Raw genomic sequence first — 18087 nt, forward strand, 5'->3', positions numbered from 1 at the left:
GCCTTTTCCCCAAGAATCTTACAGCACTTTACAAATCTTATGCCTCATGTCACCCTTGTGAGGTGGGTAAGCAATATTATATGGATAGATAAACTGAGGCGCAGAGAGATTAGGATTTGTACAGGTTACAAAGCAGGTTGGTGGCAGAGGCAAGAATAGAAATCTGGGAGTCCTGACTTGTAGTGGCCAAAGAGGGTCACTGGGTCATGCTTTCATGAACATTTTGGGACTATATGATGAACTGATGAGCAGCCAGAACTTGGTATATCCTAAGTTAGCAGTCTGACAATGTAGGACAGGTGGGGTAGATAAGTTGAGTAATATCCATGTTTTTCATCCATTTTCCCCCATAGTGATCATAGTTAATTTTAAGTCACAGCAGTGGAGTAGCAGGAAATACATTGTACTTCATCAGGATCGTTGAAGTCTATATTTGTAGGATGTACCCACTCTTTGTCTAGTGGCCCGGGGCAAAATCAGGTACCCTGCCAGATGCAATTACAGTTGCACTGTATCTTGATTCTCTCTTTCCTTATCAATTTTACATTGGCATCAAAATTCTCTGAAAGAGTTTGATGGATTTAACTGCTATTTTCTCTCTTGACGATCCGTTTATGCTTCATTTAAGTGAAAGCCTCTCTTAAATTGTTTCAGCAAAAGCAAGCCATCAAGACGAATCAACCCAACTCCAGTGAGTGCTGAGCGCTCCCACTCAAAACCTAAGATGTGTTTCACTTCCACGCCAGTCAGCCAGTCTCCAGCTGCTCGGTTTCCGTCTGGGACCTGTCTTGAGACCTTTGCTGCCATCCAGGAAGGGAACGTTACCTCCATCAGAGGGAGCAGCCTTCAAGAGGAGAGGGAGATGCTGAAGAAAGAAAGGTACAGTATGAACAGGGATGGGGACACATCTGCAGGGGTTCATACTGCTCCCTTTATTAGGAAATTGCCAATAAGAAGCTGTAAATTAACAGAAAATATCCAGACAAGATAATAGTTGTTTGATTAAAAAAATTGACCTAAAAGCAGATGAGATGAAAATGAATGTAGTATCAGACTAACAAGTTTTCAAATTCAGCCTTCACTCTTCACTTAAAGATGTGCTTCTACTCTGCAAAGCGACTCTGGCATCATATTGGTCCTGAATTTATTGTATTTCAGTTACTCCTTATTGCATTAATGCAAAGTTCTGTGGGTCAGACTGTACCCTCAAGCATACTTATGTAATACCATTGTCTTCAGATGATGCTCTGTTTTACCTATGCAAACCTGCTGAAAGCTAGTAGGGTGCGCACAGGTGTAATGCGGTAACTATCACCCCCTTTTAGGAAATGGAAAGCTATAGGACAGAGAGGTTGAGTGACTTACCTGAGGTCACACTCTGAGCCATGGCAGATTTAGAATTCGAACCCAGTTCTGTGCCTTAACCACAAGACACTATTTTGTCATTAGGCAGAAAATAGATGAATTAAGTAATTTAACCCATCTCCTGTGTAGAAGCTGCATTAGATTCTGTAAATGTTGTGATCAATTCTTGTAGGAATCCCAGAAAACCATACACCAAAGAAGAAAACTTGTGTTGAATGTGGTGTGTGTCATCTTCAGTTCCTCTGTAAGTCATTGACTTTGAATTTCAGATGCAAGTTGCTGCACCAAACATGTTCTCCTGCAGGCCTGTCTCTGGATCCCAGTACACCTACCAAGCCTAATTACAGTTGGAGTGGAAGCCTCGCTACTGATGGTCAACTAGTGACCTCTGCAGATCTCAGTAAAGTTTCCTGCAAGAAACAGCTGGAACAGCTGGCTCAGCTCTATTCATCTTGTATAGCAGGTAAAGAACTGGGAGTAGTGAGATGACTATGGTGTGGAATATCTTCTTTAAATACTTACTATTTCCAGAGTGCACCCATGACTTATAATACAAGTGAGTGCTGCCTGGAAAAATAAACAGAGACCTCCCTCCTACTCAAGAGTATATCCACCCCTAACTGGACAGAAGTCTAGAAAATGAGATGGGCCCTACACAATTCCCTGAACCCCTCAGCAGACTCAAACTGTATTGGCCCAACTGGAAAAGTGAATATTAGTGGCCAGGACTATTCCCTGACAATGCTCATTAGGTTGAAGTGGTTTATAAGATGTTTTAAGCTGTTACCCATGGTTTAACTTTTGGGGGAATGGAGGTAAAACGCTTTCTATAATGCACCTACCCAAATGCGCATGGCTGCATATCAGCATTGTTGAGTCCTGTATGGATCAGCTGAGACTATAAGCTTGAGATTTGATTATCTTTGTTATCTTGATTTATTAACGTAGACTAATGCTGAGTGTTTAGCCATTTTATGTCACTTCCTCTTCCAGAAAACCTGGTTCCAAATATTTTCCTGGAGCTCTTCTTTGTCCTGCAGCTGCTAACATCCAAGGGAACAACTTCTTCGGAAGATGGTGAGAATGACATGGAATTCAATCAAGGATGTAAAGGTCAGCAATGCTCTTGAATGGAGACTAGGTTGTTCCCAGGCCTGGTAATGGGATACAGAGCATATCGTCTCTGATTCACGGGGTTCAAATCGAGCTTCAGGGAATTAGTGACCAAAAGTCATTACACTGAAGACTTCTGAGGCCTGCATGAAGTGAATTAGCATGTCTCAGTGAGTGGTGTAGAATATGGCATTCAGGTAGTGAACAAATAAAGAACCCTAAAAGCTTAGTTTACTACAAAAAGACGAGTGTCTACCCTTGATCTTATATAACCCTCCTTTTGATATCAGGGAATGTTCCACTATGGAGTGAAGGGGGTATTTAGCCTGAAGCCTATAGACCAGGCCGCCAAATTAGTTTGATATTTGGAATGAATAGGTGTTTTATAATCTAATAGGCTATTGAAAACCAGGTTATGGTAACTCACTGTTATTGTCTAAGAACTCCATATTTACCCACTAAAATGAATTTTCAGAGAGAAGAGTGATTCACCAGATTTCCTCCTCCCATCAGTTCCTTCAAACCCAGAAATACTGTTGAACCCATTGTAAGTTTAAGGTCTAATTCTGCCTAGGGAGACATGTGCAATTCCCATCAGTGGGAGTTGTACACAGGTTTATGGCAAATTTGGACCTTACACTAAGCTAGTCAGTAGCTTGATTTCTGGATAAGGTATACAAGAGTGACTTCCAGCTGAGAATAGCTCCTGGTGTCTGTTAGAAAAACGCTCCATTTTTGGCTGCTGTTATTGTTCCGTGACCTACAGATCCGAAGAACCCCAGTTGGTCTTGACTTCGGTAGCACAGTGCACCCCAGCCGTTGGCTGGAGGAGTCTAATAATTGGTTGTATTTTCTCGACGTTTTGGCGCACAGTTAGCAGTCTGTGGACATAATGCTGCCAATGTGTTCATCCTGTTCCAAATCAGTTTCGATTGATTGTTTCATCAAGGAGGGGATGGGTAGAATCCCATTGATGCTGTCCCAGGAGTCCACATCTGTCTTGTAAGGGCTCACTTCTGCAAGCCCTGTACGTGTCTAACTCCCATTGACGTCAGCGGAAATTCCATTACTTCTAGGATTGACCCTTAAGAGAAAAGCAGCCTCTTGTCCAAGGCTGAGATTTAAGGAGTTAACATGAACTCTGATCTAGGTGATTGCCCACTGCTAACTAGGAAAGGTGGATAATTTTGTCAAACAAGAACACTGGTAGTTATACCGATTAAAATAAGAATGGCCAAACTGGATCAGACCAAGGTCCATCTAGCCCAGTATCCTGTCTTCCAACAGTGGCTAATGCCAGGTGCTTCAGAGGGAATGAACAGAACAGGTAATTATCAAGTGATCCACCCTGTCACCCATTCCAAGCTTCTGGCAAACAGAGGCTTGGGATACCATCCCTGCCCATCCTGGCTAATAGCGAGTGATGGACCTATCCTCCATGAACTTATCTAGTTCTTTTTTGAACCCTGCTATAGTCTTGGCCTTCACAACATCTTCTGGCAAAGAATTCCACAGGTTGACTGTGTTATATGAAGAAATACTTCCTTTTGTTTGTTTTAAACCTGCTGCCTATTAATTTCATTTGGTGACCCCTAATTCTTGTGTTATGAGAAGGAGTACATAACACTTGCTTATTTACTTTCTCCACACCAGTCATGATTTTATAGACTTCTATCATATCCCCCCTTAGTTTGTCTCTTTTCCAAGCTGAAAGGTTGCAGTTTTATTAATCTTTTCTCATGTGGAAGCTGTTTCAGAGCCCTAATCATTTTTGTTGCCTTTTTCTGTATCTTTTCCAATTCCAATTATCTTTTTTGAGATGGGGTGACCAGATCTGCACACAATAGTGGCAATCAAATATCAGGCTTCAGGGCAAGCTCCAGATAATTGCCACAGAGATCAGGAAGAAACCTTCCCTCTCATGCAACATTGCACAATTGGCCAACTATGTTAGAATGGGGTCTTTTTAAGGGGGTGTTTTGCCTTCATGTGACAGGTCAGGTAATGGGCACTGATGGACCAATGATGTGACTGGGTTTGGTAATTCCTACATCCCTCTCAGTTAATTACTTTAGATTTTTCTATTTAGCTTCTGAATTTTCCACCAATTGTTGTTAAATGCTATTTGTTTTCAGATGCAGTGGAGCGGCAGCATTTTCGAAATGTACACAACTGTGTTTACTTTGCTGTGCAGGTCTTGGATTGTCAGTTTGAGTAAGTTGAACCTTTCTCTTTCTTTGGGTATAGGTGGGTTGTGTGAGTATGAGAGGGGGAGAGAGCGTGCATCTGAATTTCATTGAGGTCATTTTAGGGGCATGGTGTTGAGTAATTTACGCAATGTCACACACTGAGTTAATGACTCAGTTGAATTAGAAAACCAGGACCTTTCTTTGTGGTGGTCTCTACACCATTATGTTTCAGTGTAAGTGTCCCCACAGGGAAATGGTGGGTTATGAGGTAACACATCCAAACTGCAGTTGGAATTTGGTGGGACTGATGTTTTGCTTCAGATGCCAGCAGAACAGGAAAAACTCAGTGGACTTTTTCCTTCATGTCACCTCCGTGTGACTATGGCATTTGCAGTGTGTCCTGTTGATGCCAGTAGGATCCAGATTCCAGGTGGCTAGTGGTTAAACCTGTGTGATTTTTGTAAAATAAGTGTACACTTTATTTAGATTTGCTCCCTCAATGTTGTGTTCTGTGTGTGGTCTCTTTGCAGAATTATTTCTCATTTAGAGAAGGGGACACTGAAACTTTTGGCTGAGAATGAGCGGATTGCATCCTTTTCCCCTGGCTTGCATGAGAGGCTTATGAAAGCTTATGAGAGCAGCACAGCCAAGGTAAAAAATGAATAGTCCTTAGAAAGTTGAATGTATGAAATTCCAAGGGGTTCCCAGTAATATGCTTGCCTATCGCTCCCTTGCCACAGTCAGTTTGATGATTAATATCAAATCCTGTTCATCCTGCTCTGGGGCTTCATTTTTCAATTTCTTTGGAGACTATGTTAAAACCACCATTTCCTGTCCAGATTGAGCCTGTGCATTGCTAGGGCCAATGAGCTGTAGCTGGGAATTCCTTTTACTAACTTGTATTGCAGTTAGGATGAAATCCTGACTCCATTGAAGTCTGTGGCCAAACTCCCAGTGAATTCAGGGGGGCCAGGATTTCACTCTTACTCTTTTCCCTGTGGTGAGTCTGGAGGTACGAAGATAGTGGATATGGCACTGGACTGTGACTCCGGAGGCTTATGTTCATTTCACAGCTCAGCTACAAATTTCCTGTGTTGTTTTGGGCAAAACACTTAATCTACTCTGTGCCTCTGTCCCCAATCTATTTAAAAAAAAAAAAAATAGAATATGGGGTTGTACTTTCCTTCCTGAAAGCAGTGTTGTGGGGATAAAATCAACTGATGATTGTAAAGTGCTCATGTGATGAGGGCCATATAGATAGAGGTAGCAGCTGTGATGAAGCTGTTTTACTGATTTTAAGGGATTCTTTCTTTCAGAGGAGGGGAGGAGAGATGATGACATGGGAATCGCCAGCTGTCACTCTCACCTTCTCAGAATTCCTGTGTTGAGTTGACATGCATTAAATGATTGCACAGGACTCTTTCTCCAGGGCATGTGCCTGCTAGTTCTGTTCTGGTCTCAGAAAGTTCCTCAAAAGCGATAGGAGATGCCCCTTTACCATCCTACTGAGTGACTGTCTGTGTCTTTTCTGCACTAATGCTGACCAGCAGTTACTCATTAGTGGTTCGGAAATTGTTAGTGTCTGAACAGCATGACTGTGGTAATACCTAAGATAACGTTCAAAATCAGAGAATTTCATTATACTAATGGACTCTGTTATATGTTCAATAGGTGTCCCTCCTGCTGCCTTCGTCTGTCCAGTCCGTTTCTTTCCAGCCAGAAACGGACAATCGTTCTAACTTTCCAAGTGACAGGGCTTTTCATATATTTAAGAAGCAAAGGTAAATGTCCTCCAGTTTGTGTGTGTGTGTATGGGGGGGATTATGTTCTATCCATGGATGTGAACAATTGGATGCCATAGCATCCAGTTATACTGCCTATATACAGTATAGTGGGGATAGACCTGGGCATGTTCTGCTCTAAGAACACAGGACTTTAGTATTTACAGGGATAAGGACTTTAAACAATGGAAGCCTAAATCCTGTAGAAGTTGTTGACGTGCCAGTACAGCACAGTCCAGTGCTGGTTCAGCTCAGGCTTTGGAGCTACTCCCTTCTGTCTCGTGGCGGGAGAGTAGGGGAGCACCTCCTGTCGACTTGTTCTCTTTTTCACGTAGAAGTAATTTCATATGGTTCCTATTCTCTTTGCTTCATTGAGGGATCCACCACACAGGTTCATCTGCTTATCTGACCCCTACTCTGTCTAATAATGGGATGGGTGTCTCGGTTATAATGCCTGAGCTCAGGCAGAGCACCTGTCAGTGGTGGGCTGCAGATTGAAACTAATAGGCTCAGTGGTGCTGGTCACTGCTGCAAAAGGTAAGATACATGGGGCTTTGGAGATGTGACTTTTATTCAGTCTGGAGTATATTCCATGAGGGTGTATCTTGTGAACTGTTGGCTGGGAATCTGTTGCTATTGGTTCAGAGACTGAAGGCCCAGGACTTGACATGTTTGCATCTTTTGTTCAATAGGGACATCTTTTATGAATTGCTGCGTGAGTGGGAGGATAACTGTGAAAAACCAGGCTGGGACTTTGAAAGAGTTTTGGGCAACAGGATCAGGTAGGAGACTGGTGCTGCAGCTCTGGTTTGCTAATGGGAAATCCAGATAAAAACTTATTTTTGTCCCTGAAGCCAGTAGATGCCCAGAGGGCACAGGGCCAATTATAAAGAAGATGTTGCATTACAGTCTCATGATTTGGAGCAGAATAGACTCACAGACTTTAAGTTCAGAAGGGACCATTGTGATCAAGTCCAGTAGTTCTCAAACTTTTGTACTGGTTACCCCTTTCACATAGCAAGCCTCTGAGTGTGGGACCCCCCCCCAAATTAAAAACACTATTTAATATATTTAACACCATTATAAATGCTGGGTGCAAAGCAGGATTTGGGGTGGAGGCTGACAGCTGACAGCTCGTGATCCCACATGTAATAACCTCGCAACCCCCTGAGGGGTCCTGACCCCCGGTTTGAGAACCCCGATCTAGTCTTACTGACCTCCTGCACATGGCAGACGACAGGACTTCACCCACCCACTTCTGAAGTAGACCCCTAACCTCTGCTGAGGTACTGAAGTCCTCAAATCATGGCTTAAAGACTTCAAGTTACAGAGAATTCACCATTTACACTAGTTTACACCTTCAAGTGACCCCTGCCCCATGCTGCAGAGGAAGGCAACTTGCGCTCCCCCTCTCCCCAGGCCTAGGGTCTCTGCCAATCTGACCTGGGGGAAAATTCCTTCCCAACCCCAAATATGGCCATCAGTTAGACCCTGAGCATGTAGGTCAGACCCACCAACCAGACACTTGAGAAAGAATTCTCTGTAATAACTCAGAGCCCTCCCCATCTAGTGTCCCATCTCCAGCCATTGGGGATTAAATCTTTGCCTAATTTCGAGCCTAAACTTGTTGTTGGCTAGTTTATATTCATTGTTCTTGTGTCCACATTGGCACTTAATTAAATAACTCCTCTCCCTCCCTGGTATTTATCCCGCTGACGGATTTATAGAGAGTAATCATATCTCCCCTCAGCTGCCTTTTTGTTAGGCTAAACAAGCCTACAGTCTTCTCTCAAAAGGTAGGTTTTCCTTTCCTCTGATCATCCTAGTAGCCCTTTTCTGTACCTCTTCCAGTTTGAATTCCTCTTTCTTAAACATGGGAGAACAGAACTGCACACACTACTCCAATGAGGTCTCGCAAGTTCCTTGTATAATGGTACTGACACTTCCCTGCCTCTACTAGAAATACCTCTCCTGATTCATCCTAGGTCTGCATTAGCCTTTTTCACGGCCACATCACATTGTCATAGTCATCCAGTGAGCAACTAATACACCCAGGTCTTTCTCCTCCTCTGTTGCTTCTAACTGATAAGTCCACATCTTATAGCAAAAATTCTTGTTGTTAATCCCTAAATGCACAACTTTGCACTATTAAATTTCATTCCATTTCTATTACTCCATTTTACAAGGTCATCCAGATCTTCTGATATGATATTCTGATCCTCCTCCGTATTGGCAATACCTCCCAACTTTGTGTCATCTGCAAATTTTATTAGTGTGCACTCATTTTTTTGTGCCAACATCAGTAATAGAACTGTTAAATAAGATTGGTCCCAAGACTGATCCCTGAGGAACTCCACTAGTAACATCCCTCCAGCCTCACAGTTCACCTTTCAGTATGACACTTTGTAGTCTCCCCTTTAACCAGTTCCTTATCCACCTTTCAATTCTCATATTAAGCCCTATCATCTCCAATTTAACTAATAATTTCCCATCTGGAACTGTATCAGATGCTTTACTGAAATCCAAGTAGATTAGATCTGCTGCATTTCCTTTGTCTGAAAAAGTTATCTTTTCAAAGAAGGAGATCAGGTTGGTCTGGCACGATCCACCTTTTGTAAAAACATATTGTGTTTTATCCCAATTACTGTTCACCTCAATGTCCTTAATTACTTCCTCTTTTAGAATTTGTTCCAAGACCTTGCATACAGTTGAGGGCAAACTAAGAGGCCTGTAGTTTCCTGGGTCACTTCTTTCTCTTTCTTAAAAATAGGAACTATATTAGCAATTCTTCAGTCATAGGGTACGACCCTCGAGTTTACAGATTCATTAAACATTCTTGCTATTGGGTTTGCAATTTCATGTGCCACTTCTTGTAATATTCTTGGATAGAGATTATCTGGGACCCTTGGTTTAGTCCCATTAAATTGTTTGCGTTTAACTACCACCTCGGATGTGGTCATTTCTGCCTTCATATCTTCGTTGCCATTAGTCACCCTGCCACTACCCCTAAACTCTTCATTAACCTCATTAAAAACTGAGGCAAATATTTCTATAAGTGTTGGGCCATGCCTAGATAATCTTTAATCTCCACCCCATCCTCAGTGTTTAGCGGTCCCACTTCTTCTTTCCTTGTGTTCTTATTTATATGGCATTGGAAGGCATTGGTTTTTAAAGAAATCACCTTGTGCTTCTGCTATAGCTGTATATAGACTCTGTTTTGACTGGCTCTTTTTGGTTTTAGCGGTTTGTTTTGTTTCCCAGGGCTATGATGAATCACCTCACAGCAGCCTATAATCACAGCCACTTTGCCAGGCTCTTTCAGAAACAGCTTATCCAGGTAAATAACATTGTATTTTCCATAAACAGAGCAGTTTTGCTAAGCTATAGCAAAATGTAACCTAGTATTTATACATTTGTACATATACTTTTTGCTGTAATTGAACCTTTCCTGAGTGAATGGAATTATTTGAGGGGGTGGGGAAAATGGATATCTCAAAGGAATAATTTTATCAGTTCAAATCCAGCACAGATTGGTAGAAAACTACCATTATCTAATGACTTCTGAATGGGCTATGTAAAATAAGTTTGTTCCCAGTACAGTTCCCAATCAACATGTGTCCATACCAGAATGGACAGACATATCAGGGAATTAATGGATGATGGAGATTGGATTACTTAATCTTTTCTACTTTAGAGATGATTCTTGTCAGGTTTGTGGCACGCTAATAGGGCTGCATATTGAGCTTTGACTACAGAGGGCTTTGGTCTCAACAGCTGTTCACCTGGGACATTTTACCAGCAATAAAAATTCACACATTTGGAAATTAAAAAAAAAATGTTTAGACATTGATGTGTATCTGATTCAGACTTGCCTGGTTATGTTCGTTGTTTTTCTCAGTGGAATGAATTGTTGTTGCTGGATCCTGGTCTGGATATGATGGCCCCGATTTTGGTTTGTTTATGCTTGGAAGGAGACACGATGCTGTTTGAAGCATTATTGTTGTTCTATCTATTTTTTTTTTTGCCTACTATTGTTCCGAGTAATGTGTGAGATCATTGTCAGTGAGAGAAAGTAGAGAGAATTTTCTGCTTGTTTGCTTTGTGTGTAGTATTTCCATTTCTGATCCTGTATAGTTGGTCAGTTTCCCTTGTATGCGGGGGGTGTGGGGTGTGTGTGTCTCCTTTCATACAGCACTATAGAGAGAGAGATTTAAAAAAAATCTAAACCCACAAAAAATTGTCAGAGGCTTGGGCAGGTGTAGTACCTGAAACTACTTGCAATGCATATTTTGAAATCAATGTCCCTTTAGGCTGGGATTTTCAAAGGAGACTAAGGGAATTAGGTGCCCATTTTGCAAATTGGGCACATAACTCTCTTAGTCATCTTTGAAAATCCCACCTTTTAAGTGTATTTCTAATCTGAAAAGACTGTAAAAATGTCTTCATCTTATTCTGCAGATGTGCTCCCTGTGTGTCTCCACAATTGTCATCTGCTGACTTTAGTGAGCAAAATACGGTTTTACTGATCTTTACTTCTGTTAGCCTTGCAGAACCATCATAGCTAAGAGACTGGGATCATCAAAAAAGGTGTTAACTAAGTTCCAATTGCAAAGCCAGATTTCTCCCTCAGTTACATCTTTGCATTCCTATTGAACACTGTAGGGTTTCATAGGTGTAACTAAAGACTTAAGTTGAAAATGTTTTGTCTGTAATGAGGTATGGGTGTAACTGACCAGAACTTGCCCTGCTGGACCTGTGCGATTTGTGATATCCGAGCAGGAACGAATCTGACTTGACTCTCGGAGCCCAGGGTGTGTTTACAGGGTTAGCAGTTGTAAAAGGATTTTCCTTTGTAAACTTGAGCACATTCAGTTAGAATTATTGAGATACAATAAATGTTAACCTCACCCTATCGTATTTTAAGGAGTTTACTTCTCTGCATGGTGCCAGGATTTCAAGTTGCATCCTTGAGATGCCTCGGTACCTGATTAGTTCTGAGGGCTTGAAAACCTCTTCCTTTGAGTGCCGAGCCATAGCTCTCTGTGTGGATGAGCCACTGCAAATAATACTTAAAATCTGTGAAACACCGAGGAGCCCCACAGAATCTGGTCCAGGAACATGCGGTAGATGACAGTGAGAAGTAGCACAGTCTTAAATAGTCCTGATCCCTGAGCGGTGGACTAAACCATGGACGACTGAACTCTGATTCATGCAGGTTGTACAGTTATCCATGGTATTTATATTCTCTATGTAATAGGAAGCCAGGTTGACCCAGCAGCCTAGGGTCCTAGTGTTAATGTGTGGCATCTGGATTCCATTCCTGAGACCACTAGGCCGGGAGGGTAGCATGTTGGCCTTGTATGCTTTTCCATGTGTTCTGCCCTCCCTTGACTGGCTGAAGGAGATAGCATTCATAGGCTTTATAGGGAGCCACATCCAGTTCCTTGCATTGGATAGAAAACTCCTCCATCAAAAGACTTTTTATGGGGCAGAGAGTGGGTGGGGCAAGATATCCAAGAGAAAAGAAAATCTTATAAATTTCCCATCTCCCTCCTTTTTCCCCCTCCTGAAGATGTGTAAAGGTCCTATTGGTGGTGGCACAAGTTGGGGAGATACCCCAGACCAGGATGTCCTTAATATGCTGGGTTCCGATAACCTGAGCCGGCTGAAGAGGCTACAGGAGAGATTTGTCGTTCCTCAGAGCATCAGAGGGCCCTGCCCGCCCCCTGCCTTCCCAGGGTGCCAGCAGTTCTTCAGGGACTTCATTCTCAGTGCAGGAAGGTTAGCTGCGTATCACTGCTTATGCCTCGGCTAAGTTTGGATGGTGGTTGGCTAATACCACTGGCTTGTGCTGCAGTTGGGGAGTCAACTCAGAAACTGGTCTTGGAACTCCAGCTCTTCGGGACAGTAGAGCCCAAGTGGGGACGTTTTCAAACTCTGAAGAAGGTTGCGATTTGCACTGTCCATTAAGTACTCCTGACTGGCATAGTTACCAAGTTGCTCTTGTATCCACTGGCCCAATCTATCTTCCTCTCCTAAGAGCTACATCAGGCTAGTTCCTAGTTAGCTTACTACAGAATCAAACAGAATGTCTTGCCAGAGGGGGTCATTGTTTCCTAATACCACGAGGTGATGCAACAGCAGGAGCTCTGCACAGATGAATTGTTCCTTACAGGGTGGTGGTGGTCAGTGCCCTGCGGTGGACTGTGAGGCTGCTCTGTGGTTAGCCTTTCATGTTCCACAGCATAGATTCAGATCTCCCTTAAACTGCAAATAAAATGGGTTTAGGGACCTCAGTCTCATCTGTAAATGTTTAGCCACATCATTAGAACCAGCACGCTGTTGGAGAATAAGGGAAGTCTCTGTTCCAGAGAGGCCCAAGATTAGACTGGAAAAGGTCGTTAGTCCATGTTGAGGTTGGTTAGTGCACCGACAGAGCTGGTGTGGCGAGACTTGCATGGAGTCTGCCCAGGCTCTGCCTGGCTGTTAGACAGTGCTATTCTTGGCCACACAATGCTCTTGGAGCTCCTCCCTTAAATGAGTTGATGTTTTGTATCAGCCGTCCCCAACTTCAGTGATTAAGGCTTAAATGTTAATTGAGATTCCACTGCTATTTTCCGTCTGATTTTTCATCTTTTGCTGAAGCTACCAGTTCAACCAGCACCTGATGGATAGCCTGTGTCTAAAGATACTTGAGCTGGATGGCCTTACTTTGGTAGAGCACGAACCTAGTGATGGGGAGGCAGATATGGATGAACAGGTAAGTAATATGTTCCAGACATCTGCTAAGAACTTGTTCATCGGATCAGTCTGAGAGCTGGTTCATGATGAGTTTCCTAGTTGCTACAGTGATATAAAAAGACTTGTTTAAAATCCATTTATAGTTGTGATTGTGATCCTCTTTTAAAAAAAAAAAAAAATCTAAAATATTGTTTAAAGTTACATCAGTATGTTTGGAAGATAAAAAATTATCCACTAAGGTTCCAGTAGCCACTTTAACTTTGCCCCTGTGCTCAGTTTACATGTGCTCAGTTATGGTTACAGAAGTAACTATGCAAATAGCGCCTTTTGGTGATCAGCAACTCTTCAAATGTGGTTGTTGTACTCTGAAAAGTGTCAAGTTTTGTGTTTAAGACATCTTAGCAGGTCTGTTCACTGTGTGTTGTGTCTGATGGTCTGACTGCAGTACAAATAAAGTAACAACATTTAAAAAAAAAAAAATCATGTTAACTCTGTAGAGCTAACATACCTATGTTTGTAAGGCTAACTGTGCAATCCCATTGTTCTCAAATTTTGCCTAGTTATACTTATGCAATTCCACTAAAATCCTGAGGGTTGCACAGATGTAACAGAGGGCAGAATATGGCCATCAGGATCTTTGATGATCATGTTGCACAAGCCACAGAATTTTAGTCTCTGAGATGCCACAAGTACTCCTTTTCTTTTTGCTAATACAGACTAACATGGCTGCTACTCTGAAACAGATAATTTAGTTTAGCTGAGATCCCAGGGTGTGTTTGTGGTGCTGGCAGCTTCTAAGATGAGCAAACAGTCTGGAGTCACTGAGACAGAACACATGTAGGACCCAAGGCTGCCATCTTCACCAAGTCACTTTTCAGAATGAAACTGCTCTCTAAATTCTCAGGGATATGCAGCTGCTACTCGGCTGATGTTGGCTACATGCTGATTGCTCTTGCTTCATTGCCAGAGATGGAGGAGTACAGGAATATCAAGTTAAGATTAGTAATATGGAAGTATGACTGTTTGAGCAGCTTCTTGTTTTCTTTATTTTTTTTAAGAAAAAGATCTTGGATTCATTTGTTGCTTATGTCAATAGTGGGACTGTCCCCTCAGTAGCCAGTGCAACAGTGAAGACAGGAGCTGTGTACAGCCATTTATGTATGTAATTTAAATGTGCCCATCACAACAATATCTAGTTACATTTATACTGATTAAATATACTCCACTTGTCCCTCTGGAGGAGGAGCCAGGTCTCTACTTGCACTCACTTCTAAGCTGCTTTTGTAGGTCTAAGTGGCATGCCCCAGGAGCATGTCTCTGGGGCTGTATTGCAATGTGATTAAGGAAATGCTTGCTGGAAGAGGTGAGACTTTGAAGACTGGAAGAGGTGGGCTCAGGATCATCTCTTGTAGCAGCGAGCTTCACAGTTGAGGGTCCTCTGCTGAAAACGCTCTTAAACTGAAACTTGGACTCAAGTGGAAGCATTTTTGTGGAACCCAGCTGCCATGGAGAAAAGTAGAGAGACATGAGGTCACATACCTCAGCCTCTGTCCATGCAAGGCTTTGAAGAGAAGGGCCTGGTCCTGTAAACATCCCCCTTAGAACTCTTACCAGTGCACTTGATTGCTGAACTCCACTTTTGAAGGATGCCTGAATATTGCAGAGTGCCCTTCGCTGTGTTATAGGGGAAAGAGTTTTTCGGAGAGTGGTGGGGAGGATGAAGCTGTGAGGCATTTCCCATGCAGGAAGAGAAGAGCTCTGGTAGGTTACTGCTTCCCAGTTTGGTGCTGTGGTGTCCCTGACCAGTTTTCCTTCTCTCCATTTCAGGATGAAAAAAAGCATTTCACTGCAGCCCTGATGACTCTCAGACTCCTTGCAAAGTTTCTAGGATTTCTTGTTTTCCTGCCATACCAAACAGTGGAACCACCAAGCAGAGACTTGCAGGAGTCTGCAGTGGCATTAAGGAACCAAGTAAGTAACCTGCTAGAGAACTAGCCTGTGTTTTTGCTTGGCAAGTAAGTTTCCTTTGCCCCAGATGAGGCAGGTATTTCTCTGCTGCATCTGGCAGCACCATTTCATGAGGTGGAACAGACTCCAAAATGACATTGCATACTGAGCTGTGCCCTGTCAGGTGAAGAAAAGCATATGAGATCGGGAAGAGGGAGGTGTCAGTAAGTGGTGCATTGCTGAACTTCTTGATGATGTATCGAAGACCTGAATACACAGGAAATGCTTCCTTTGCATTGTGTAAGGTTCTACTGCTAGAAACGCTTTTAGGAGTGTCTCAGGTCTCCGCTAAATACTCCCACTAATATGTCAAACCAGAGGCAGATTGGCTTTTATTGTCTGTAAGAATTGAACCCAGATCTCCTGATACTGTGTCAGAGTTCTAGCCAGAAGACCATCTTCTCAAAGCTACAGTGGGATCTCCATTAACTATTACTAGCAGGATATTTAATTTATATAGATCTCCAGTGACTGGAAGTTACAGAGATATAAACACTAGCCATTTTGTTACTGCTTAATTGTACAAAGAGTTAAATCATGGAAAGAAAAACCATAAGGTAGATGTGGATTTTTCTTTTTAAAGTAAATGTGAAAAGTTAGCTTCAAACTAATTTAAGTTGACTTAATGTGTGTTGCCCATCAAGACTCTGCCTGTACTGGATATATTGAAGCTCCTGAGACGATCTATCTTGAACCGACGTACTATTCTTACCATTCCTTGGGTTGTAGAGTTCCTCTCCCTTGTGGACCATTTTGCTCCATTCCTTGACTACTACGGGAGGGTATTTTCCCTCCTGCTGCAGCTGTACAGGTGAGAGACTGAGCAAGGATGCCTGCACCTGCTTGAGAACATTTCTTTGCAATGATAATCACATCCCACTCTTCTTCCAAAATGGTGGCTGTGAGGCTGCATGCTAGCCCTCAGGTGGGACCATTATAAAAAATCACTTCTGTCTCTGTTACAGCTGTAAATCACTTGTATTTTTTTTTAATTTTATACTGTATTAAGAGGAGTCCATCCCAAGCTCTGGGAACCTTTGACATTTGATTAAAATATAGAGTTTGACCAAATATATACAGCTTCCCATGTGTCTTCAAGCAGTTGCAGCTGCAAAATATAAACTTAAGTCCCTCTGCAAAGTTCCCCACTGCCCAAATATTCTCAATTCTTCTCCCCTCCATAAAAGAGTGCAAAGAGATGGGATTTGTAGCATGTCCTAAGTTCACCAAACTGTGGCTGCTGGAGACCAAATGTACAATGCACTTTATACAACCCCTCCATCACCACCGCGCACACTCATACACAGGCTAAGACACCACCTCTGTTCAAAAGAGGTTGAGATTTAAGGTAGACAAGGCAGGGAACAGGTTAAGGAAATGGAGAGCATGGAGACAAGTTATAGTATAGTGAAAATATTTTTTTAATTAATGCAGCTGAAGTTTAATGGTCTCTTCTACTGCCCTTTCTTCATGGCAGGTGCCAGGTCCTTTCTGAAGATAAGGAGATGAGTTTCCTGAACAAGCTACTGATCCTTGCAGTGCTGGGCTGGCTTTTTCAGGTACAGTAGTTGGAAAAGTAAATGGCTGGAGGAAGAATGTGCTAGAAGTTAATTGAAAACAAATGAAAATGAGATAAAGTGAGATAAAATAAACGAGATCCTTTCTGTAGCAAGTTTAACACTCCTGTATAATTCCCTACTTTATTTCCATAGATCTCATCATCATTAAACTATATAGCACTTTTCCTCAGAAGCAAAGGGCTTCATCTGTTACGAGTGCACACATTAGTTCCCACTGAAATTGGAAATTGTCTTGCACTGCAAAGGCAGTGTGCTGAATGCTGTAGGGAGGTGGCAGTGCTTTGCATTAATCAGAGAACTTGTCCAGCTTATTAAGAAATGGCATTGATGAGACTCCAAAGGTAGTCCTGTTCTGTCCTCAGCTGGGAGAGTGGTGCCTGTTTTAATGGGAGTGAGAGAACCCCGAAGCTTGGTGAGCGATATGAAAGATCCCCGGTGGAAGGTTGGGATATGTGAAATGGAGGGTAATAAACTCTTGATTTATAGAAAGAAGCTATCTGTGGCGTGGTGGGTCTGGCAGAGTATGGAAGATTTAATGGCAGGATATATATTTTTAGAACATTGAAAGACTGTCCCACCCTTGTAGCTGGGACTGTATTTCACTCACTGACTGCCAGTGGATGGCAACTATTGTGGGTTTGTGTTCCAGGTCCCCTCGGTCCCAGAGGAGTTGTTCTTCACCAGTGAAGTCAGACAGGAGGGGTTGATGAGGGACACTATGACATCTGCTCAGGCTTTGGTAAGTCTGTGTAACAGTAGCTGCTTTAATATTTGCTGCTGATTGACTGAGGCCTGGGTGACCTGCAGGCCATGTGCAGCCTATGGACTTCAACATCATGTGTAGTGGCTTATCTTCAGTGCAAATGTGTTGAATAAAGACGCATGCAATGCTTCGACTTGTCTGACTGGTCGTATTGCATTTTATGCTGGGACCTATAGTCTCCGTGGGCTGGACTTCAATATTGAAAACACAGGCAGCTGCAATCTGCTTGTTTTATGCAAATTACCCCTCAGGGCTTTTGGTAAACTGCCAATATGACTCTAAACTGGAGAAAGCGTGGCCAGGATGAACTGAGGGGGTGCTTTGCCAAGGAGATGAGGGCACACAAGCATGTTTATTTACAGACTCTGATCTAATGTTGATAGAATATCCACAGTGCAGAGTGAGTGTGAGAGTTCCAGCCTGTCCCAGGTGCTAGGAGTGATGACAGAACAAACTGGAAACAGGTGACTCAGATCTTTTTGTAAAGAAGTCTGCTGTATTGGAATTCTCTACAATCCACCTGGCCTGGCAAAGGGTAATTAGCACTT

The 18087-nt window shown here is 42.6% G+C and overlaps 1 protein-coding gene across 4 annotated transcripts in view; it reads left to right on the forward strand.

The window, feature by feature from the left end:
* Window positions 1-18087, forward strand: part of CDAN1 (codanin 1) — a 43821-nt gene that overhangs the window by 8909 nt on the left and 16825 nt on the right. For 3 of the 4 annotated variants that reach the window (XM_048854899.2, XM_075129681.1, XM_075129682.1), the window contains exons 4-17: window positions 655-879; window positions 1635-1828; window positions 2359-2478; window positions 4614-4692; window positions 5198-5318; window positions 6339-6448; window positions 7141-7230; window positions 9710-9785; window positions 12021-12229; window positions 13094-13208; window positions 15017-15160; window positions 15841-16007; window positions 16674-16755; window positions 17426-17515. In XM_048854899.2, the coding sequence (XP_048710856.2) occupies window positions 655-879; window positions 1635-1828; window positions 2359-2478; window positions 4614-4692; window positions 5198-5318; window positions 6339-6448; window positions 7141-7230; window positions 9710-9785; window positions 12021-12229; window positions 13094-13208; window positions 15017-15160; window positions 15841-16007; window positions 16674-16755; window positions 17426-17515 (1822 nt within the window). The remainder of the gene's footprint in view (window positions 1-654; window positions 880-1634; window positions 1829-2358; window positions 2479-4613; window positions 4693-5197; window positions 5319-6338; window positions 6449-7140; window positions 7231-9709; window positions 9786-12020; window positions 12230-13093; window positions 13209-15016; window positions 15161-15840; window positions 16008-16673; window positions 16756-17425; window positions 17516-18087) is intronic. The other variant, XM_075129680.1, reaches the window with a different exon arrangement.

This window comes from Caretta caretta, chromosome 6 (assembly GCF_965140235.1).
Source record: "Caretta caretta isolate rCarCar2 chromosome 6, rCarCar1.hap1, whole genome shotgun sequence".
NCBI classification, from domain to species: domain Eukaryota; kingdom Metazoa; phylum Chordata; order Testudines; family Cheloniidae; genus Caretta; species Caretta caretta.